Below are 23508 nucleotides of genomic sequence, written 5' to 3' on the forward strand. Positions count from 1 at the left end.
CTTGGGGTATGACGGAGTAGTGACCTTAGTGACCTCAAACTAACCACATGCATTAGACAGTTTAAAGACCATTTTGGAGGTGAACTCGGAGGTTTTTGATACAGGGTACAAGCTATTTTGAATTTTTTTTTAGTAAAATGAATTAATGGGAAGGAAAGCCTACGGAAGGTTCTACCATTGCCTGACCATGTCAAAATGTTAAAAAAAGGGAATTTGTAATGTACAGGACATTGTCTACATTGCATTGCTACTAACGTCCAGGGTATAAAAGTCCAGGGTTTTTCTCACATTTTTACCTAGCAAAGTCAGTTTAAATGTCATTCACAAGCATGACAAGTGCCTTGTTTCCAAATTCCATAAATGCTGTGTTGAAATTACTAAATACGCCCGCGGACAACGTATTTTGCAGGAAATTTTGCAAAACTCGACGCTTTGTCACAATTCGTTAGCGATACATGTACGGTCGATGGTCAAGTACGCGTACTTGTACATGCACAAAATGCATGGTAACAGACTGCCCCTTACACATGCACAGCCACCTACCATGCCTGCTCCGGCCTAGCCCCACTAGTGTGGCACAGACTCTCACTCCCGATCCATCCTTAGCCGCACATCCGTATATGCAGTTTCGTGTCGGCGTATTGAACATTTCGGCGCACCCACTTATCATCATGGGCGCAATTTCTTTTGCACACAAACATGATCCTTGACCTTTCCATTTTCTAAAAACCATTTATTGAATGATTTCACTCATGTTATTCAGGTATTTTCCAGTCTTTTTGCTTTTATCCATTCAATCTAACGGGCTCGCTCTCACAGTCGCCATCTTAAAAATAAGATCGTTTAACAATACGTCACTTGACCCCTCATCGTCTCGACGGCTGTTCCATGTCAAGATATCTCAGTAATAAACGGACTGAGCGATAAGATACTACGTGTACCAATGGATTTTTCCAAAACTTTGGCAGCAGTTTAGATGTCCTGACATGGAAGAGCCGCCGAGACGATGAGGGGTCAAGGGACGTAATGTTCAACGACGTTATTTTAAGGATGGCGACTGTGAGAGCAAGCCCGTTAGATTGAATGGATAAAAGCAAAAAGACTGGAAAAAGACTGGTGAGTGAAATCATTCAATAAATGGTTTTTAGAAAACGGAAAGGTCAAGGATCATGTTCGTGTGCAAAAGAAATTGCGCCCACGATGATAAGTGGGTGTGCCGAAATGTTCAATACGCCGACACGAAATTGCGCATACGGATGTGTGGCTAAGGATGGATCGGGAGTGAGAGTCCGCGCCACACTAGTGGGGCTAGCTCCGGCCCACCTGCTGCAAAGAAAACCAAACTACCGTAGGTTTAATGTGCTTAACTTGCAAGTTGCATGTGTCAACTCTATCAAGACACCGTGCCATGGTGGACACACGGCGGCCATGGCATACATTGACCGTTACCATCATCGCCATGTTGATTACAGACATGATGATGGTCATGATTGATGGTGAAAGTTTACTGTTCAAAACGTCAAGTTTTAGCAAGGTACCACTAGTACTTTACGGCAAGACCCTTACTTTTCTGCTAAAGCCTGTCGTAAGCTCCCAATCTTGTCTTTTGTCTGGCTCACGGTATGGTGCATGTCTTCCATCAACATTCTCTCTTCATCGCCTCCTCCGTAAGGATCACAATACGGTGAACGCTGCCTAGATCGACCGCTGCCCAGAAACCGACGCTCTATTTCCGCCATCTTGAATTCTTGTTTGTTGACCGAGTGAATCGATCGATAAAAACCCACTGAGAGTCGATATCAATGAAGAAGCGATACCAATGAGGTTCCTACAGAAATGGAAAATCTGTCTGACATCTTCGGAAAATGAAATGACTATCATTCAACAGTTTTGATTTAAATACTTCTGTCCAAAATGTTCAGTTATTTTTTTCCTTTTGCCATATCATGGCGGTAGAACTGCAGAGAAAAGGGTTTTTTTTGTATTATCGAATAGTTGTTTGGTATCGGAAGATACAAACTGTCGACACTGGGTAGAGTTACAATTTGCACAGCATCCATACGCTTAAACGTACAGGAAGTATAACAGCCCCCCTTAAACTGTCCAAATTGTAAATTTTGCCAAAAGAAAACACTGAACTCCAAACGGTGAGATGATCTTTTGAGTAATATCTTGTAAGTTGAAATCAATAAACCTTTCTAGCGACATTTATAAAAATTTGTACTGCCATCAATAAATACAGTAGAACAATTGGTTCCAGTCGTAAGGCCTGAGATTTTTAAACGTTATTGAGGGTGAGGCGGCTTTTTTGCAGGCTGAAAGGACGCGTGCAGGCTGGGACGCAGTTAATCAGTATTCTGCAAGTGCGCGCATGTGGAAGAAATTCGCAGCCTAATATTTAGCTTTTCGTATGGATCCAGAACATAGATAGATATTTCATATTTATACCGGTAGCATTATTGAAGAATGTGATTTTTTCTTGGAACTGTGGATTTTCGTTTTTATTTCAGGAAATTCTGCAAAAAAAATTCTGAATATTTTCAAATTTATTTTTCAAAATTTCAGGAACTTCTGTTGAACCAAGTTTCCCGACTAAATTTTAAAAAAATCTAATTCTTTGACTTTTTTGCGATATTTACTGAAAATAACAAGGGGTGTATTTCCAAAAATGTGAAACTGCCTTACAAGCAGCCTACCATGCAGAATCAAAGGACTTAATTCTGTAACCGTAAGATTTCCATATCCCACTACAATAATTAAGCTTGTTTACAGCATATGCTGAAAATATTTTTGTTCACCAAAATGCATTTTTGGGTTGTTAAACTTGTTTCACGTGGGAATATTCCATTGTACACTGTAGAAACAGGTTTACTAGGGCTGTATTGAAAGAAACTCTCCAGTGATTATTTTTGACACGTGCTATGTAAGGTGCGTATAGCCAGGGTTTGGTTTTACCTGTTGCCCCCCAGATTATGTTTTTTTTTTCTCTTAAGATTCATTTACAGAATAAGAAGGAAGATAACAAGCTAGCCACTTTGGATATACCTTTGTCACATATTACTTAGTGCTTGTTATCACTTGATTTCAAAGTCTTAGATTTTTTAGTTTATTGTCCGTTAGCCGTGCATTCTGCCGCTGCGTTCCCGCAGCTGCGCTGTTGGGGGAAACATGGCGGCTGTGATACAACGGGACAAAAGGTAAGGCCCTTGAAGACTAACACTTTCACTTGAGAAAAGGAAACTGAGAAATGAATAGAGAACGGGAAAAGGACATTTTATCTCACACGTTATCAAAATAAGGTCCGCTCTTCGACGTCACAGTCGAGTTTCCCACAAGTGGCTGCTAAACTATGGTTGGCCGTCGGTACAAAAGTGAAGGAATAATTAAAAAGTGTTAAGAATCCCACACAGCAATCGGAACACCAGATAATAATACGCACATAATAAAAAGCCCCATGCATATGAGATCAATGGGACAAATGCCCATTTTGAGCGAATGGAGGTAAAATCGAAAACCAACCAGAAAGTGATATTTATTCAAACTTTGGCTGCCCATTCAAGTTGTAGACAACTTGTGACAGTGGTCTATAAAACCATAAGTATTCCAGCAACACAGAAAATAGATGCGTGGATTTCCCTGCTGCTCAGTTAAATACGGTACCATTTCCCAACTACACATTACACACGCCTAAAATTAATACTACAATGACCAATTATAACCACTGATCTCATAAGAGCGTTTTTTTTGCATTTAGGGAGACGGAACTCCCACTCAGAAACAGTAGTGTAATGTTTAGGCTTTAAACTTAAAAACAAAAAATTAGAAATTGATGAAACGCACTAAATAACGCTTTTTGGTGCCACCGCCCCCTGGCCAGCTATTATGAATATTATTTGATTGGCTTAAGTAAGTGGATAGATGCTTTAACTTCATGATATCCCCAGTCAGAGACGTCTAAGATGGTCTGGCAATATCGGGAGGGTACCTGAACTCGGGAATTCAGTCCAAAGGATCTTCCTGAATGGCCAGCTACGCGACCCCACCTCGGCTTCAGGGAGAGTTTGCAAGAGAAACTAGGAGACAAGTGGAATTTGCCCCAATAGCTGGGAATGCACTGCAAGCATGGAGGCATACCGTGCATGCAGGAAGATGTGAGGTCGGCTCCATGGCCGACAAGAGATCCAGTCATGCATATGTCGTATTGGTGCCGTTGTGTATGGAGCGTCAAAAGTGGACAATCCCCATTTTCTCATTTTCTGAAAGAAGATTTTCGGGATTTTGGACTTTGCGAAAAGCATTTTCAAAAAACGCAATTTTCCACTGGAACAAATTTGGATTTTACTTTAGCAACTCTCGTGGTGCGTCAAAAGTAGACAACTAAAAACTTCAAATTCCCACAGTCAAAATTACTGCCATGCTCCAAAAGTGGACAACCCCATTTTCTCCTTTTCTGCTTGTAGATTTTCGGGTTTTTAAAATTTGCTTGAAGAATTTTCAAAACTCACTTTTCTGCTAACAAAAATTGGGATTTTACCTGAAGAATTCTTCGTAGCGCGTCAAAAGTAGACAGCTAAAAACTTCAAATTTCCGCTAGCAAATTTTGCTTGATGTTCCCAAAGAGGACAACCTTATTTTCTCACTTTCTGCCAATAGATTTTAGGTTTTTCGAAGTTGCACCATCCCTTTTCAAAAAACCCAATTTTTTACTTGCAGAAATTTGGATTTTACTTTGACAACGGCGGGGTGGTCCAAAAGTGGACAAGTTGGAAATTGAAAGGAAATTTTCTCCCAATATGTTGAAATGGAACAGTCTTAGGAAGATTGGCATCACCCGTACCCAATAAATAAATAAATAAACTAGAAATAAAAAATGTGGACGAAAGTTGCAAAGCGGCTAACTTGAGGAGCCAGCCCATTTTATTGACCCAACGTTGGTTGACAAGCATCAGGCGTCATTTGGACATTCCCTTGCTTGGATTGGCCTTTTGATGCAACTTGTATTTCCTTTTAGCCGATTTTTAGCCGAAGGATGTGAATTTTTTGGGATGTACAGTGGAAAGTATTATTCTAAAGGAAATTGGTTAAAATACTTTGTCCAATATTGACGAAAATTATGAACTAATTATGGTGGAAGTTACTCGGTGTGCCAAAAGTGAACAACCATTTTTTTAAATTCAGATATAAGATTTACATGTATGATGTAATCCATCATCCATGCATTTCACAGTACACGTACATGTATCTGATGACTGCTCTTGGCTGTCACTCACATGTTTGTGTTTTCATTGCGTTAATATCTCAATCATTGTCACTTTGAATCATTTGTCTTCATATTAATGACCCAGGCCTCCACTATAACTACCCACTTGTATTGATGACTTGAATAAAGATTAACGATAAATATTAAATTAAATCTTTGATGAAAAATCAGTGACCGATTGGTATAATGGCCGAAAGATTTATTTTCGTCGTGGCTATCCTTTTTGTGATTGGAAATAATTATTGGCTGAATACGTGTTTTGGAATTTGTGGGATGTCAAAATTAATTCAGGAAGTTCAAATTGCATTTTAATATTTACCATTTTTACTTTCTCTATTTTCCCCATTTTGAAACTCTTTGCTTCACTTGATTAAACAGCACTTAGCTTTTTCTCTTAACATGACTTTTTTCCATTCAAAACTTTTTTCGTTCCCACAGCAAATTTAATTAAAACATTGGACAAGCACAAAATGGTTTGTTACAGCTATCATCGTTTAGGAGACACATATCATCATATACTCATTTATTCAAAACGGAAATGTTCGACGGCAAGCCGCCGCCATCTTTCTAACTACACGGTGCGCTGAGAAATTGGAAGTATACGGAACCATAAAGGAATGCAATGTCAGGCTTTCGGTGGCCGCTTTCCTTTTTGCTCTTTATATTTCCTATAAGTCTCTAAATAGGAATCGAATTTTTTCCGACCTGAGACGCCATCCGTCAGACCATGGTCAGACTGCCCATGGCCACCTTCTCAAGACCGTTCCATTCTGAGCGTAGGGAGCGCTAAGGTCTTTTCAGTTTTCAATTTGTCCACTTTTGGACCACCCCGCTGTCGTCACAGTAAAACCCAAACTTCTGCGCTATGAAGACTTCTTACATTAAAATCCCTATTTTTGCTAGCAAAATATTGAGTTTTTGAAAATGCTTTACGCAAATTCCCAAAACCTGAAAATATACTAGCAGAAAATGGGGTTGTCCACTTTTGGAGCATGACAGTAATTTTGCCAGTGGGAATTTGAAGTTTTTAGTTGTCCACTTTTGACGCACCACGAAGAGTTGTTAAAGTAAAATCCAAATTTCTCCTAGCGAAAAATTGGGTTTTTTGAAAATGCTTTACGCAAAGTCCAAAATCCCGAAAATCTTCGTGCAGAAAAAGAGAAAATGGGGTTGTCCACTTTTGACGCTCCATACTTTGTGCTGTCCTAATACAAGGAAAATTGGGGCGACTACATTTTGAGTAAACGAGTATATACGTTCTTGATAAGTGTAGCCTACACGTATCTCATTTACTGAACAGATAGTCAGTTTCTTTCCTGACATTATAAGAATTATATCGATAACTGAAACTAAAAGGGAACGGGTCACACAACCTGTTTTCAGCAACGTTTACATATCCTGTTTCAAATTTGTTTGGACGCTTGTTTCTCGATTAAAGAATGAAAACACGAGCATTAAAAATCACAACAAGGGGACTCTTGAACCTGCGTTCCTCGTTTTTTGTGTCTCCTCCCCCCCCCCTTTTTCTTCGCGGCGGTATTTTAATAGTTATGTATCCGAGGAAGTCGAGTCCATGTACTACATGTACTATTTTTGCAATTCGGACCACGGCCTAGCCTTTCTCTTCTTTGCCGCTGAAAGGGTACCAATAAACAGGTTCGTGAGCACTCTGAGGGAAATAATGAATTTTGGAAATCAGGCCCGTTGCGTGAACAGAGACTGCGGGGGAGGGGAGTTCGTCAAACCCAAAAGTGGAACTTTTGCCACTGTGAACACATATTTTTATACATATGCCAATCATAATGTGGTTTGGAACACTAAATCAACAAGTTCCACGTTTATCGCGAACCGAAGGATGCATGGTAGACTTGCATAGGCTCCCTACTTCAGTTTTCAATATTCATTGGCCTGGTATGTGAATTTGCTCTTCACTCAGCCCCTTGAATCTGGCACTGGGTGACCAGTGAATGATAGGAACATAATTATTAAAAAATCTCAGAAACCCCACAAAAAATGTCAGAATTTCTAAAAACGTCATAAATTCTAGTAAACCATTATTATCTCCACTCACCTATCTAAAAATGTTTAAAAAAGTGAGGCGCATTTCATTTGCACTTCGGAAAAAAATCGGAAAATCGGACCAAATTAACTTTGTAGCGGTTATATGAAATCGACATTTATGAATCAGAATATTTGAAGTTTGATTAAATTTCACCTTTAGTGAAATTGGAGGTAAAATATTGCTCCATACACAAACGTACGATCGAAGCGAAAATTCGAAGTGCCCATGGGGTCTGCCGTGGCCGGCCACGCGTACCAGCGGCGCGGCGCAGCGTTCCGGGCGCGGGGACAAGGTAGTCATGTTTCATTGGTTGCCGTTTGCATTGGCTCTACTCACATGTTGGAAAAGAAGGAAACCAGTCCAGAAAGGCTGAATAGACTTTTAAATGCACCGTAAGTAACGTTCATAATAAAATAATAAAATCAGAAAATTCACACCTCACAAATTGTGTGGTATGTCTGTTCGTTTTGTCTTTTACGGCTGTGTAGTCCATGTTGTTCATCATTTTACTGGTCTTAAAAAGAATTGCTGCATGGCTCACCCGGCAAGGACACTAAAATAATTTCGAGGACTCGAGAAAGTTTAGGTTTAATGAAAACACTGGGCGCTCCGGAGAGCGGCGCGCGCGTCGGCGGTACGTCCGGGTTCATTCCTTAAATGTTGCCGTATAAACCGCCCACAGTTCATCATTATAAACCGCAGAGACATTTTCCACCTGAGACTCGATGTACAAACGGCGGTTTATATTCCGAAAATTACAGCACACACAAACAAAACAAAACACCAACAAGCAGCACTCGGACGCGAGCCGGTAGGGGGTTCATTCGACCCCCGAACCCCCCCCCCCAGCCTACCGGGCTGGAAATTTAAAGTTTAGCAGCGTCTTTACAGCCGGCGCGCCCTCTTTTTTTTATTTGGGCAAGTTGGTGCGACGATAAATTCGTAAATTCAACTGTGGGTCGTTTTCCAGGGAAACTCGACCACTGGTCTACAGTCGTCGCTCGAATTTGGCCACCGGTGCAAGTTGAACACATCAACCAAACGAAGTCTTTGAAGGAGACTACACCTGGGGCATGCAACGTGCGGACACGATGGGTTCACGAGTTTATCATTAGGTTCACCTCCCCTAGATAGACTGGTCCCCGTCCCAATACAACGTTAGCGAATGCCACCTCCCTATTTATCTCCATTATATCTTTATGACATGTAGGATGGAGGTCGGAGATCATGTACCTCCCACACGTCACACACGTACACGTACACGTGTGTGCAAGCTGCTTGGCGGCACATTCGGGTCCGAAGTCCCGGTATAGTTGAAACACGTTCTGTGTACGAGTGAATCCTGTTTGTACGAAGATAGGGTAGACCAAGAGTTGCTGACATTATTATTTTTTCGCGCATATTGTTCCTGTGCTGTACTTCTTGGAGTAGAAGGTATGTTCTGACTGGTTTCAGTTAGGATATCTGTGTCACTGTGACAGAATTGCAAGTCACTGCCTGCTAACGTAACTCCCTGCTATACTCCGTGCAGTGGCGCTGGCCCAGCGATTTTATTATGGGTTCGTAACGCTATGGGTGGGAGGAAACGGGTCGAGTCGTCCCCCGTAGTTGTGTGTCAAGTACATATCTATGTGGGTAAGTTTCTTTTTAGGTTCATATTCCCCTGTGATCAATCGTACGTAGAAGAGAATGGAAAACAAGACAGGCAGACAGACTCATGATTATGAGCATGGAGGTAGAATCACAATTCTACCTCCATGGTATGAGTCTTCTGCCCATTCACAATTTTCATTTGTTTAATTTTTACAGCAGTCTGTCATATCATGGAGAAATAAAGCACATGTTTTATTTCTCCATGGTCATATCAATTCACACAAAAAGTTACTTCTTGTCTTGCCCAGTGTGTAAAAGTTCCTGCCTAATCTAACTGAAATAAAATATATCAAATAAATTATCTCAATAAAAGAAAAAGAAAAAAATAATTACCCCAGTAAAAACTCGAAAAGTAAAAAAGAAAATATTATTTAACTGTTAAGGCCTATACAGGGGACGGCTTGACTAGGGGACAAGTTGACCTGAGGATGAGCAGAAATTCAGCAGCAAGTACTCTCAACTGTCAGCTGTGTAATAGCTTGACCAATCACAACAGACCTCATATCTTTTCCATTTGTTTTCCTGACCCCATCCAAATGAAAGGTGAGGTGTGATTGGTCAGTGGAATGGAAGCAAATTGATAGGAAAAAGGAGAAAAGATAGGAGCTGTGTTGCGATTGGTCAAGCTATAAGTGTATCACACAGCTGACAGTTATCAAGAGTACTTGTTGCTAATTTTCTGTAGTGTGGATGGGCAAAATGCTCAAGAACTTTACCATTTTAATGAGGATATAAGGTGAGTAAACCATCCGACTTCTAACTTCATCAAGAAGGCATGTATGAAATTTGGTTGCACAAATAGCTGTGATGGAAGGGTGAGTTGGCAAAATTGTGTTTATGGGAGATTGTACATGTCATGGCTATCTCTAAGGTTTGTATAAACCTTACAGTTCTGGAAGTACATGTACCATGTGGAAGTAGCAACGAGGCTTATGTGACTGACCATTTCTTGAAAAAACTCATACATGCCACCCTATCATTCTTCTGACGAAAACAATCGAAATACATTGTGCACTTCGTCAGGTAGCAACTATCCCAACTAATGCAGTTTTGGGTCAGTGTGTGTCATAGCATGTACATGTACCGGGTACAGCAACCAATCTCATTTTGTTCAAACTATCAGCAACACATGCTGGCTTAATTTGGAAATAATTTCTTATATCCCACTCCAGCCAGCCACCTTCTTACTCCTTAAGACCAGGTACTAAGCCTAGCCCTAAAACTCAGCAGATAATGGCAATTACCACTTAATTAAAATTGTTCTGTGATAAAATGTCTTCCATTTTTTATTAACCAGCCCATTCCAGTAACTTTGATCGTGTGTTCAAGTATCAACATGCCCAAAGAAGTCACCTTGGGAACTGTCACGCTTGGAGACAGGTTAAAGGAGGCAGGACGCCAGATCGTTGCAGGGGGATCAGCAGGTACATTTTTTTTTTAAATGAGGACCACATCAGTGTGAATAATTACTGTACATGTGAAGCTCTAATGCCCATGACATCATGTATTGTTGTTAGCTGTTGTTAGTGAATCATCCTACACCCTACTATCACAGCAATCTTGTCATGAGCTGTCACAGCAACCTTGTCATGAGCTGTCACAGCGATCTTGTCATGAGCTGTCACAGAAACCTTGTCATGAGCACCAAGGCCACAGTTACATGTACTCAAGTTATGAATGCATCAAAATTTGATGATCATATTCATGGAAAAGTTCAATATTTTGGATTTTGAACCTGAGCAATTCCTAATCTGCAAAAATAACAAGAGTGGAATTTTTGTTTTCAATATTTGAATTATTCCTCCAGTGAAGTCCTAAGTCTTTTTTGGTGAGCCTGTCTGATGTCATAATTGATGAACTAACACTTCTTCATACATCCTGTATTGATGATATGACTTTCAAATGGTGTTTGGCAAATCACTTCAAACCTGACTGCGTAACAATCGTAAAACATGGATAGATGTTTCTCTTGATAAAGCATTATAACAATACATGTATACAGAGTTTCTTTTACGCATGTATAGAATGTCATTGATACATTGTTTTCTTGTATTTATTTCTTAATCAACAAAACTTAGTAATGTCAACAAGTTAGATTTGTTCTAGTCAAGCACCGAGTCAAATCATAAGTTCTGTTTTCCAAGTCAAACCAAGTCCCAAGTCAAAAGAGTTGAGATTTGAGTCTGACCTGAGTGATGAGAATCTGAGGTGGCAATTCCCCAAGTGAGCAACAGCGGCTGAGTGTGAGCATGGACTAAATCTTTTTCCTTCCTTGGTGTGAGTAGGAAGCTCTTACCAAGCAAAAATCTCTTACCAAGCAAAAATCTCTGTCGAGACAACACATCATGTGCGTGTGCTTGCTGGTTCATCCATCCAGTGCAGAGTATGCACCAACAGTTTTCAAATGGTTAGGGCCACGGGCTGGTGCATGGCACTTCCCCCTCCCCCATCACCCCCACCCCCAACCAAAGAAAAACGGTTGTGTTTGTTACCGATGGAATGGATGGGGAGCAGACAAAAAAGTAATTGTAATACTGGTAAAAATGTCTTGCTCAGATACGAGCTCCACAAGTCTTGCACCCCAACTACCTACGTGTAAGCAAGATTCCTCATTGTAATAAGTCTTTATACCTGTTACTTTTTAATCCAAGGTCTGGTTGAAGTCAGCTTAATGCATCCACTAGATGTCATCAAAACAAGGTAATTGGATTTGCTGGTGAAGTCATTAACAATGCATGGAACACCCGGTGTTTGCCTGTATTAAGGTCACTTTTCAACTGTTATGATTTCAGGTCCAACCAATACAACTTTTTAGCAGGCAAAGTTGAAATACATGTACTTACCGGTAGGTCATTCTGTGAATTTTTGGTCCAAAAGTGTGACATTTTGTCTCCTTGTTACACCTGACGTATGTGTAACACTGACACGGAAATATCAATGGAATTGACTTTATACCATATTTTTATTTGTTAGGCAGGGTAATTTACATTGCTTAAAGAGCACATCTAAAGAAAACAGGTTTTCTCTGATTTTATCTGTTCAAATAAATATGGAAGCATCCAAATCGAATGCAGTGTCATGTGTCTTCAGAGCTCAACTATAACAAGCTCAAAAGGGCTTTTTTTCTGTTCATTCCAAGATGCAAATAAGCCATTTGCGAGTTAAATTTGAATAAAATCTGGTGCACTGAGTTATCTGACTGCACATAAACATTACAATTTGAATTCCCCAGACTAAAGACACTGTTGCTATACCTAATGATTCGGGGGAAGATTTTGCATAGCGACCACCATTTCTGGAATGGACTGATTCCTTTGTGCCCTTCTTATCCATTGAGAACAATTTATTGTTGCAAGGCGTCTCTTGTGTAACTATAAAGCAAAAGCTTGCCCCGAATCACAAAGTATAGCAACAGTGGTTTTAGTAAGGAGAATTCAAGTTGTTATGTTCACATGAATTTAAAGAACTCAGTGTACCAGATTTGGGTCGAAGTTAATTCTCAAAAGGCTTAGTCTGAATGTAATGTACATGTACATGTAGATTGCATCATTCAGAGAAAACAGAGAAAATGAGGGGAACCCTCACCCTGTGTTCGGAGTGGATAAACCCTTGTGCATGCCAAACTATGCATGTAGCCATTGTTTGGCATGCCCAGGGCTTGTCCACTACAAACACAGGGCGAAGGTTCCCCTAGTTTTCTCTATTTTCTCAGAATGACGCAATCTACATTCAGAATTCGCATCTTGGCATGAACAGAAAAAGCCATTTCATGCTTGTTATAGTTGAGCTCTGAAGATAAATGACTCTGCATTCAATTTGGGTGCTTCCATATTTATTTGAACAGATAAAATCAGAGAAAATGTGTTTCCCTTAGAGGTGCTCTTTAATCATTTGATGAAATGAAAGAATGTGTTCTAAACTTACAGCATCATGTGTCAGACTTAGATGTGACAGGGACACACAAACAATTGAAGCCTAGATTACATGTATAGAATGATCCATGGCCAATAGCTAAACTTACAGCAAAACTCCCTTCCTTAGCAGCCACTTACTTTCTGTACAATTGTTTTACTCACCAGCTGCTTAGGGTTACAGCCAAAATTTGTAAATATTTGCCATTTAATTAATGACACCGGACTGCCAGAACTCGGAAACAGATGGTAGTAGTCATCTGTCCTTGATTGCTTATGGGCAGGGTACAAACACATTCATTTATGCAATTAGAAACGTGAGTTCATCTTTTAAAAAAGCACAGATTATTCCAATTTAAATCCAGTGTTCTCATTGTAAGGCACAATTTCACAAACTAAATTGACAAAAATTTGTCAAAGCAAAAAAAAAACCCCAAAATGGCTTTGTTTGTGAACTCTGGTTTTGTCAAAACTTAGAATTTGGTTTAAAACCTGGTACACACTTTATCCTTGGTATATGAACCTGTCTCTGAAGGAAGTGTCTTCTCTACGGGTACATACCGGTATATGTATACTGGTAGGTGTTATTCTGCATGCATTTCACCAAGGCTCAGTCGTTTTACTTTGTGAATATTTAATCAAATAACTTGTTTTATTTCTTTCAAATCCAAATTGTCCAAATAATTGTTTAATATTGTAACAACAAATAAATAAAAGAAAACTATTACACATGCAGCTAATTTGCTTGCTTTTGAATAGACAATTGAGCAAACTTGTCTCCAATTTTTATAAAAATTTAAAAAAATCTTATTTAAATTTTTAAAATCTGATTTAAATAAAAAACTAGACTTTTAAAAAAAAAGTAAAAAAATCAACAACCCTGAAATTTAGTTCTTATTAGTTTTGGAGCTCTCCAGGAAAGGGTTTGTATTTACACGTACATTGTACATGTAGATACAGTATTTGTTTTGTGTTTATACTTTGCCCTGTATTTGTATTCACTGTGTGCCCAGTTCCCAGGGGGCTTGTTACAAATCTTCAATCCTTGCTCAGAGTGTACTCGTATTCTTACTAGTGCAGATATTTTACTAATCCACCACAAAATTGTTAAATGTTTGTTCCACTGAGCACAAAATTGTATCTGTCTTATAAATGACCTGTAATGCTGGTCTTGGCTTTAGTTTCAGAAGTCTTTGTCTTACAACTCTTGATGTCAGACGTGTAGGTTAGTCTTGGCACCTTTTTTTTCAGTCTTGAAAGAAAGAAAAGATCTGTGTCTTTCTCTTGATCTCTTGAATGCATGCCTCGACTACAGTATGTACTTGTGTTCAGTTTTTTAATTCTCTCTGTCAGATTTCAGATCCAAGGCGGGCCACAGGGGGAAGTGTACGGCACATCCATGCTTGATGTGGTCCGTAGAATGTACCACACAGAAGGGTAGGTGAAGACTGATACCCAACTCTATCCTCCCCCCCCAAAAAAAAAAACTAATTCACCTAACTTTTTCGTGAGAAGCCAGCGTCATGCAACAAGATCCCAGAAACAGACAATCGGTAGCAATCCTTTGGCCAATACAGGATCCATTATTGTTCATTTGGATTTGCTCCCGTTTTCTCAGAATTGGTAGTTCTGGTCCACTTCTATCTCCGTCGATTATGCATCCATATACATTTATACACCTGTTGGATTGTGGAACATTCAGCCTGGTCAGGGATAACAATGTTTGCATGTTAAACCTACATGTATTTAATTGGAATACATGTTGCCAATTTTGATGCAAGGAAGGAGCTGTAATCAGTAGACATCAATTGGAAGCCATTTTCTTTTAATTATATCCACTGTACACTGGTTGGCATCTTAACTCACAGGGATTCCCTGTGTTGAAAGGGAGACATCTAAACACATTCATGCTGAAACTGTATGTAGTGCTGAGTGATGTCTGCACTCTTCTTCACATGTTAGGGATTCCCAGAGGCTCAGATAGTCTGAGAGCATAGGTATAGGTTGAGACCTTGTGTTGCCCTCAGCAAACATTGCTCCACAATAAAGTCTTGAGTGTTTTGCAAAAGTGATGATGCAGTACGAAGTGTTGTGCAAATTTTGATCAAATGACCCCCCCTTAAAGGTCAGTACATTTGTTTGTAAAGCCCCACTTTGGAAGAGTAACGAACCGTAGATGTGGGATCCTGCTGTTGTAAATTGTTGCTATTTTCTGCCAGAAATGATACTGTGCCCTGGATAAGTGCTGTGTGTGTGTGTGTGTATGCTAGAGACAATTCATTAAAAAGGTTTCTGTTCTTATCATGAAGTATTAGTAAACTGTTTCAGATTCAAACTCGTGTCCTATTTGGGCCAATTACATTTCAAACTTCCCTTTTGCAACCAGAAAGGAGCTCACAGACCTTAGAATGGAAACATTCCATGACCAGCACAGAACATAAAAGCGTTGAGCAAGTTAGTTGTTGTTTTGGTTTTTTTTTTTTGGGGGGGGTGAGAAATCCCAAGGAGGAATCCCAGTGTGAAAGCTTGAAAATAACCTCAACTTGCTGAGTCTCACAATCAGTGCGTAAGTGCAGTATCCCTTTGCCAAACTGGAGCAATGACTGGTTCTTCATCACCAGGTCGATTTTCCCTGGTAACCTATGCACCAAAAGTACATCCAGTTGTGGGTACCAGGCGGAATTGACCAGTGGTTGTCAGGTACTTGTCTCTAAAACTTGCCCCCTGCTCTTGATGTGACTACCTGAGTGGCACTGTCCTACATAGCCTCTCTGTATACCACCCATGAGATGGAACTTGTGCACAGAACACGTACAGGGCTGAATACTTGGCAGAGCACAAGGGCCTGATTTCATGGAGCCTAACAGCAGAAAACTTGTGCTTACTGTGGCACAAAGTTTGCTGACTGTTAGCATAACCATACTAAATTTGTCTTCTGAATTTAGCATACCTTTTGCTGTGCCTACTGCTTATGATCTCCATGAAATTCACTGAGCCTCTGTTAGCATAAAATCTGTGTGCTTTAGTAAAAATGGGCCCAGCATGCTAATCCAGAGACCACCGATTCAAATCCCACTGTAATCAACTTTCTCCGTTCTCTTTGAAGTGGTTTGAAATAAGCAAATATAAGATATGCACAGGACTCTGTTTCTCTGTTTTTAACTTGCAGGACCTTATCAGTTTACAAAGGCATCCTGCCCCCAATCCTGGCAGAAACGCCCAAGCGAGCCGTCAAGTTCTTCACATTTGAGCAGTACAAGCATGTATTTCTGTTTGGTGCTCCTGCCCCCACTCCATTGGTAGGTTAGTAGAATTTCATCGGGCAGAAACCATGCCAACGAGCCGTATCTTTTTTCATGTCACACTTTGCCTGGCAGCATTGGCTTACCAGAAACGGTTATTCATTTTTCTCGGGCACCCAGCTGAGAAGTACAGAGTTCTGCTCAACTACACACTATCTTTTGTCTGACATGCATTTCTCCTGGGACCATCTGGTTGTATTGCAAATTGAAAACATTAGACAAAGTCTTTTTGCAGCTTTAATTTACACTTCTCCCTCTTGGTTGCAGGGTCTGTCTGTTGGGGCAAAAGTAACAAATTGCCATTGATCAAATCTTGTAGCCTGCCAAAGATCCTGATATTCCTGACCGTGCTCTTCAAATTCAGATCCTGTGTGCCAGTGTTCAAAATTACCGAATCAAGTCTTAATCCTACCACTGAGGATTTAAACAGCTTTTTTCTTTAGGCGATGTGAGTAGATGCCCAATTTTGTGTGGCCTCTCAAAGCTGTTATATATGGTGTTTTGGAAAAACAGCTACCTGTGCATGCCGGCATGAAAAGTTATGCCTCTGATATAAATCAAGTACAACAGACAAACAAAAAATTAATGTTGCATCAGTTTGTAAGCTACAGCCTAGGACTAGAAGTTACATGTAGAAAGTCATTTCTCTTTGACCTTAATAGACTTTGTCTCGCATTTTCTGTTTCAACTTTGGGTGTGCAGACCTTCACACTAGCTGGTCTGGGCTCTGGCCTGACAGAAGGTTTTATTATCTGCCCATTTGAGGTGGTCAAGGTTCGGTTGCAGGCAGAGAAACTTCAGTTTTCACAGGTAAACGTTAATTGTTGTTTTTGCCCAATTAAAAAAAATTAACATCCAGTTTTCACTGGTTGAAATAGCAGGTCATTACCTTCATGTTTTATTTTTGTCTTAACTTTGTGGGCTTTTGTAAGTTCTTCACAACTGCCCGTCCTCAGCTGTTCTAATACCACGCCATAAAAATTGTAGAAAGTCAAATGCCCACTTTTATGCAGTGAAGCCATTTGACCACTGTTCTGGGCTGGCTGCTTCATGGTGGACCAAGATGACCAGTCAGTGGTCAGTGCTTTTCAGATAGCCACAGGGCTTGAAAGGGGAAGGGTCCTTTTGAATAAAGAAATGAAAACACCCACCAATGAGACTGCACCCTTAAACCCTCCCTACCTTGTTACGTTCTGTTGCAGCAAACCAGTGCATTTTCATTAGCAAGGAGAATTGTTAGGGAGCAAGGCATCGGACGCAATGGCATGCTCAGAGGACTGACAGCAACTCTAGGGAGGCACGGTATCTTCAACATGATCTACTTCAGTTTTTACCACAACATCAAGCAATATTTCCCCTCAGCTTCGGTGAGTCCGTAGATCCTACAGGTTGAAAGGTTGTCCAATCCTGATTCATGTTCTATATTAACTCACTACCACCTTTGCGCTTTCATCTTCTCCCCAAAGACCTCAAAGACCAGACATTTGTAAAGATTTGTATTGTCTTTCTGCAGTCCCCAAAGTTGGAGTTTGTTCGCAAGTTCATGATTGGTCTCGCTGCTGGGACGATAGCCTCTTCGGTCAACATTCCATTTGATGTGGCTAAGAGTCGAATCCAGGGTCCCCAGCCAGTTCCAGGACAGGTCAAGTACAGGACGTGCTTCTGGACGATACGGACGGTGTATCTAGAAGAAGGGTAAGGAGACATGTTAAAAAAAAAAAACTTTTGAGAAATCTGGAAATGGAAAGTGTGAAAAAGTTGAAGTACCAAAAGATAAAGAAAACACAGGTCATCATAAAACAGTTTGGAATGATTTGATAGATCTCACTTGCCAAATACACTGTCCATACACAGATGCTGACAAATCTGGGCATGTCACTGTATTATTAGAGAAGCCCCTTGTGATGGCAGTAGAATTGTGCCTGTAAGAGGCCTCTGTATTGATGATACCACATGTTCACTTTTCCAGGAAGCCAGTGGGGGCCAGTGGTCCATTGAGAAATGTAGGAAAGCACACTTATAAATGAAGTGTATGCATCAGACCAGTGCTCTACTGTACAAAATAAAAACCGCCCCTTCACATTTTTTCTGAAAAGCTGCTCACTTCCACAAGTGTTAGGAACCTACCCAAGCATATGGTGTTGATGATGCACAGATGCATATGAAAGACCCTGTCTGAATCAACTGACTGTGGCTTAGAATAACACACGTCTATGGAAAGTGGCTGCAGCCACTAGCTTCTTGCATCCATAGATGCTGTCATGTTTGTCATGTTCCCTGTAGACCCATTGACAATAGTAATACAACTTCGCATGTTGATAAGAGGGAACAGACTATTATTGCTTCCAGCCTCAGTTTGGTTACATTGCTTTGAATTGTAGAAAAACAAGATGGCTGCCCCATGATAGAGGTCTATACGTGTAGGCTTCCATGTTTATTGCGGCCATAATGTTCGGGTGAAGCTTGGAAAGGTGACCATGTGCCTAGGAGCTCTAGGATGTGTCCCTGGAAACAAGTAGTACCATCAATCATTCCTGTGCAAAGCCTATCTACCCTGAGCGGGAACAAGAGAGGGCGTGTTTTTGCAGGGAATTGATGATTATTTGGCAGGAGCTCACCCTCCGGAACACACAGGTTTATGTGTATTTAGCACAGGGCGTGCTGAGTATGCACAACCAATGTTGAAATATGCGGACTTCGCATGTGTGTGGGGAGCAAACATGAGCCCAATTGAAGAGCTTCCCAAGAGCCTCTCATTCCATCGCCGGTGAGGCCACATTTCAGCTTAGGGCAGATAATATCTGCATCATTCTCATCAAGGAAGATGTGTTATCTTTGACCACTTCCCCTGTAACCAGAATGTCAGCCTTGATGGGGCCAGCTTATCACATGGTTTCGTCCACAAACATTTTGCTCTTCGTTTTACCAGGCAAAGCTTCTGAAGATGCTCATGTTTTTGGGGTGTTTCATCCTGCAGGTTCTTGGCCTTGTACAAGGGGCTGCTACCCAAGATCATGAGGCTCGGCCCAGGGGGCGCCATCATGCTACTAGTGTACGAGTACAGCTATGCCTGGCTTCAAAAACACACGTGATGACAATCGATGCCACAAGTATCGTGTTCTCCTTGCTGCTATAATGGGCTGAAGGGGTTGCTGAGAATGTGGTTCAGTGTGCTAGTAGCGCGTACAGAATGTATGCAACATGGGGTGTGCATTGTGAAGATGATAACTTGCAGACATCACTACAATGGTGAATGATTGTGGATAGTAGTGAGGTGCAAACAAGATTCTCCGCACCCCTGCGTCAGATCTCTTCGTGATTCTGGTGACGGTTAAAATGGTGGTTGTATAAGAAATAAATTAAATAAAAAGTGATCAACAAAAAAAATCCAAAATATCTTCCCATAATTACCCTTGATTTATAATATTTTGGAAAATGTTCATTGCATGCAGTCTTAACATTTAGCATTTGGAGGACTGCAGATTCGACTGCAGAAAGTCAAACGGACAGTATTGAAAATTTGGCTGGTTTTGGCAACTATAATAACATACTTTTTTCAGCAAGACCATTTATATGAATATCCTAATGTTGAATAGCTTTTTCATTTTTCATGTAACCATGGATATTGCAAGTAATATATCAGTAGGTTTTTATTCAGTACTATGAGGCTCTCATCTGAAAATTGTGGACCAAACAATTCTTATTGACGAAAAATGGTTGCCTGCAATATTGCATCATGGAGACAGATACAATTTATAGCTAAAACAATATGAAATTTGAATATTGGTTGCTCATTTCATTAGTGGTTGACAGTGGCCAAAGGAAAGCAAAATGTTCGACATTTATGTCTTGCCAATGTAAAATTGTGTGCAGAGAAAAGTTTTACAATCTGAAATTATTGATGTGTTGATTTATATTTAAATATACTAGCACATTTGAGTGGGCTGAAATTCCAGGCCAAAGCCGTGCACGGCGCAGTCTTGTGCTTGCTTTGAGGACCTCAAAATTTGAACACTGTGTGCATAAGTTGGACTATTTTTGCTATACAGGGTGTCCCAGAAAAAACCAAACCCTGAGGAAAGGGGTTAATATAATATGCCCAAACCATGAGATATAATTATAATGTATAAGGATCTCTGAAAAGTAGAAGCAGTATTCTTTCTAATGATACCTTGATGGTATCCCTCCTGTCATGCATGACTGAACACCATTGTCTTAAAAATGGGGCATGCGAACTCAGATGTAACACTTTGGATAACCAGTGAATGAGGTTGTCCTCTGTCATGCTTGCCCTGGTTGAAAGTGACAACAAAAGGTCATGTTAATAAGGGAAGATTACCGTTTGTCTCTTTCAAGTTATGCAATAATCTAGTTTAAATGTGTTGATTTGCCCCGAGGTAGGCCGGTGCAGTGTTGAAAAGTGTTCGAAGCATGACAGCAAGTCTGCAACATGGTGCAACTTAACAAAGAGCAAACAGTGTTTGTCGTGACGAAATTTCCAGAAAACAAGAGCTTTCAAACCACCCAAGCTGCATTTGGGAAAAACCTTCCCTGATAGGGATCCACCGGCAAAGTCGACCATCTAGGAAAATGTGCGCAAATACCAAGAACATGGGACAAGCCTTATTTTGAATAAAGGTCATTCGGGAAGGAGGCACACAGTGCCGAACTCCTGAAAACAATGCTGCAGTTCGACAGCAACTTGTCGAACAGCCAAGGGGAACCAGTTGCAGGAGGAATGGACTTGGACTGTCCCATTCTTCGTTTAACCACATTAACGCAGTTAGACCTGCAGTTCCATCCATACCTGAATGCATATCTGCTACCAACTTTTGCGTGGAGACCTCAGGAGGTGATGGGAGTTTGCTCAATGGCTCCTGGAACGCATTCAAAGTGTTACAACTGAGTTCGGATGCCCCAATGTCAAGACAATGGTGTTCAGTCATGCATGACAGGAGGGATACCATCAAGGTATCATTAGAAAGAATATTGCTTCTACTTTTCGGAGATCCTTATACATTATAATCATATCTCATGGTTTGGGCATATTAACTCCTTTCCTCAGGGTTTGGTTTTTTCTGGGACACCCTGTAATATATTGTATCATGTAAAGGCCATCTAGTCCATTAACCTCAAAGAAAGCAGCTTATCAAGTTCAGTTGAATCACTTGTTATCAATTGTTTTTGGTCAGCCTTTGTCATGAATTTTGAAGGTGGAAAACATCATAGCCCCATTTCTGCTGCCCTTCTCATAAATGTCTCTTTGTACATAAATATAATTTGTTCATACAGAGGAAGTTTATGGAGAGACTTACATACGTATCTATCCAAATCATGTCTGGATAATATTTATCTGAATTTTAGGGACTTCAGAGAAATGTTAAGCTTTGTTTAGAATGAGTATTATAGGCAAATCAAGTGAGAAGAAGCAGACACCGTTAACCCTTGAATAAGACTAATTAGTAATAAGCCTTTTGCAAGTTAAATTTGAATAAAATCTGCTTGCCTGAGTTATCTGGTTGCACTTCAACACAGCAATTTGAATCCCCAGGTATGGCAACAGTGTTTTTAGTATGGAGAATTCAAATTGCTATGTCCATGTGAATTTGAAGAACTCAGTTCACCAGATTTTATTCAAATTTAACTCACAAAAGGCTTGTCCGTCATCTAAAACAGGTATCCATTACAGCATTTCATCTCAGCCAGAGAGCCTTTTCTGAAATACCAGCAAGCCTTTCTTTTCATGTGAGCTGGAGATGTTTTTTAGGAATGTTTATAGGCCTGATGTGCAGGCGTTGTCATGATGTAGTGCTATAATCACCAGTATTTGGCTATATCATGCAGGCGTTGTCATGATGTAGTGCTATAATCACCAGTATTTGGCTATATCATGCACCTCAGTGCAATACGGGCGTTTCACAGTAGTGCGCCTCCAAGAGTTTGCAACACATTGCCTAATCACTGTACCCGAAATTTGTTGACCCAATGCGTGTTTGGAAAGGGTCGACAAATTTTGCGCGGTGTGATTGGCCAATGCATTGCAAACTCTTGGAGGCCCACTGTTATGAGTGGCCTGTATTAATAACGGAAACTTCATTGTTAATGAAGGACTGAGCACCGTATCCGCACCGTAGCCGTCCTTGGTTGCATTCGTACCGAGCAGGAAACAAGATTGCTCCCATTCAGTTGAAAATTGCATCGCTGAATTTAAAAACAAAGCACATGGGCAAGATTTAGCTGCTTGGATGGAAACCAGAATCTACTTCATTTTCCACAAAGACCATATTGATTTTTTAGCAAAGTCAGATTCACCATTTCTGTCAGCCATACAGCATCATGCACTAGGATGAAGATTTCATGGGTTTTAATTTTATCTGTAGAATTTTAAAACATTTCAAATCATCACTAACGTGCTGTCTTTGTTATGAAAAAAAAATGCATCTGCCTTTTAAAGAAACGTACAAAATTGGTGTTTATGTAACTTGGTATACCTTGTTTTCATATATTTTTGAATATTTTTGTATGTGATGGCATGTTGGAGGATATTTTTGTGTTTTTCAATGATTTTAATTTGGGTTTGCGTGGGAGATTTTAAATTTATAGGACGTTTTCCCCATGTTTGTATTTGCTGAAGTGGGTGAAAGGTATCCGATTCGGTAACAGTTGATTGTCTGGGGTTTTATTTATCTCAGGTTTGCTTCAAATTTTATTGTGAAATGATGTCAGGTTTTAAGAGCCATTATTCATGTTTTATCAGTCGAGAGATTTGCCAGGTACTACAGTCCTTACGAGTTTAAGATAAGAACCTATCTATAAATTATAAAGTTTGCAGAAGTGTGAGATCTTTTGTTCAAAGTGGTTGTTTAAAGCTCGCCTTGCGTCCTGGACCTCTGTGTTATTGCGCGAAGACCCTGGGGAAAAGGATCAGTATTGGATTTGGATTGAGGGCGCTGTAAGGATGGCAAACAGCAGCAAGGAGGGCTTAAGCCCTTGAACTGTGCAGGCAGCTGCGGGTTACTTTCAGCTCGAGCGAAATGTGTAGTCAAATTGCGTTGAAACCCTTGTTGATGACCAGGGAAAACTTTGAAAGGGCCACCCATCGAATTATTCGACTTTATTGGCTTATCAAACTATGCCAGATCAGTGCCCACGCCATGGAAGTTAATCCGTAGTCGAAAAAAGGTTGGTCATTGATCTTGGTCAAAGAGCACAAATGACCAGAAATGCTGTTTGCATCGTGCTCAAAGTCTCCATAAGCTGGATACAAAACAGACGCTTAAGTCCATAGTCCATTGGAAATTGTATGGCACATGAACTTGG

The 23508-nt window shown here is 40.4% G+C and overlaps 2 protein-coding genes across 8 annotated transcripts in view; one reads left to right on the forward strand and one right to left on the reverse strand.

Moving 5' to 3' along the window:
- mipol1 (mirror-image polydactyly 1) overlaps positions 1-1903 on the reverse strand; it is a 43608-nt gene extending 41705 nt beyond the window's left edge. The window contains exon 1 of the mRNA XM_022231938.2: positions 1567-1903. Within this exon, the coding sequence (XP_022087630.2) occupies positions 1567-1739 (173 nt within the window). The 5' untranslated portion in view covers positions 1740-1903. The remainder of the gene's footprint in view (positions 1-1566) is intronic.
- Positions 1-23012, forward strand: part of slc25a21 (solute carrier family 25 member 21) — a 45950-nt gene extending 22938 nt beyond the window's left edge. For 2 of the 7 annotated variants that reach the window (XM_087135944.1, XM_087135949.1), the window contains exons 2-9: positions 10273-10399; positions 11627-11675; positions 14240-14323; positions 16056-16185; positions 16891-16998; positions 17391-17555; positions 17702-17883; positions 19166-23012. In XM_087135944.1, the coding sequence (XP_086992070.1) occupies positions 10312-10399; positions 11627-11675; positions 14240-14323; positions 16056-16185; positions 16891-16998; positions 17391-17555; positions 17702-17883; positions 19166-19280 (921 nt within the window). In that variant the 5' untranslated portion in view covers positions 10273-10311 and the 3' untranslated portion in view covers positions 19281-23012. The other 5 variants (XR_015425044.1, XM_087135935.1, XM_022231980.2 and 2 more) reach the window with 5 other exon arrangements.
- The last annotated feature ends 496 nt before the right edge of the window (positions 23013-23508 follow it).

This window comes from Acanthaster planci, linkage group LG01 (genome assembly GCF_054643075.1).
Source record: "Acanthaster planci isolate LZ-2023a linkage group LG01, COTS_SCS, whole genome shotgun sequence".
NCBI classification, from domain to species: Eukaryota; Metazoa; Echinodermata; class Asteroidea; order Valvatida; family Acanthasteridae; genus Acanthaster; species Acanthaster planci.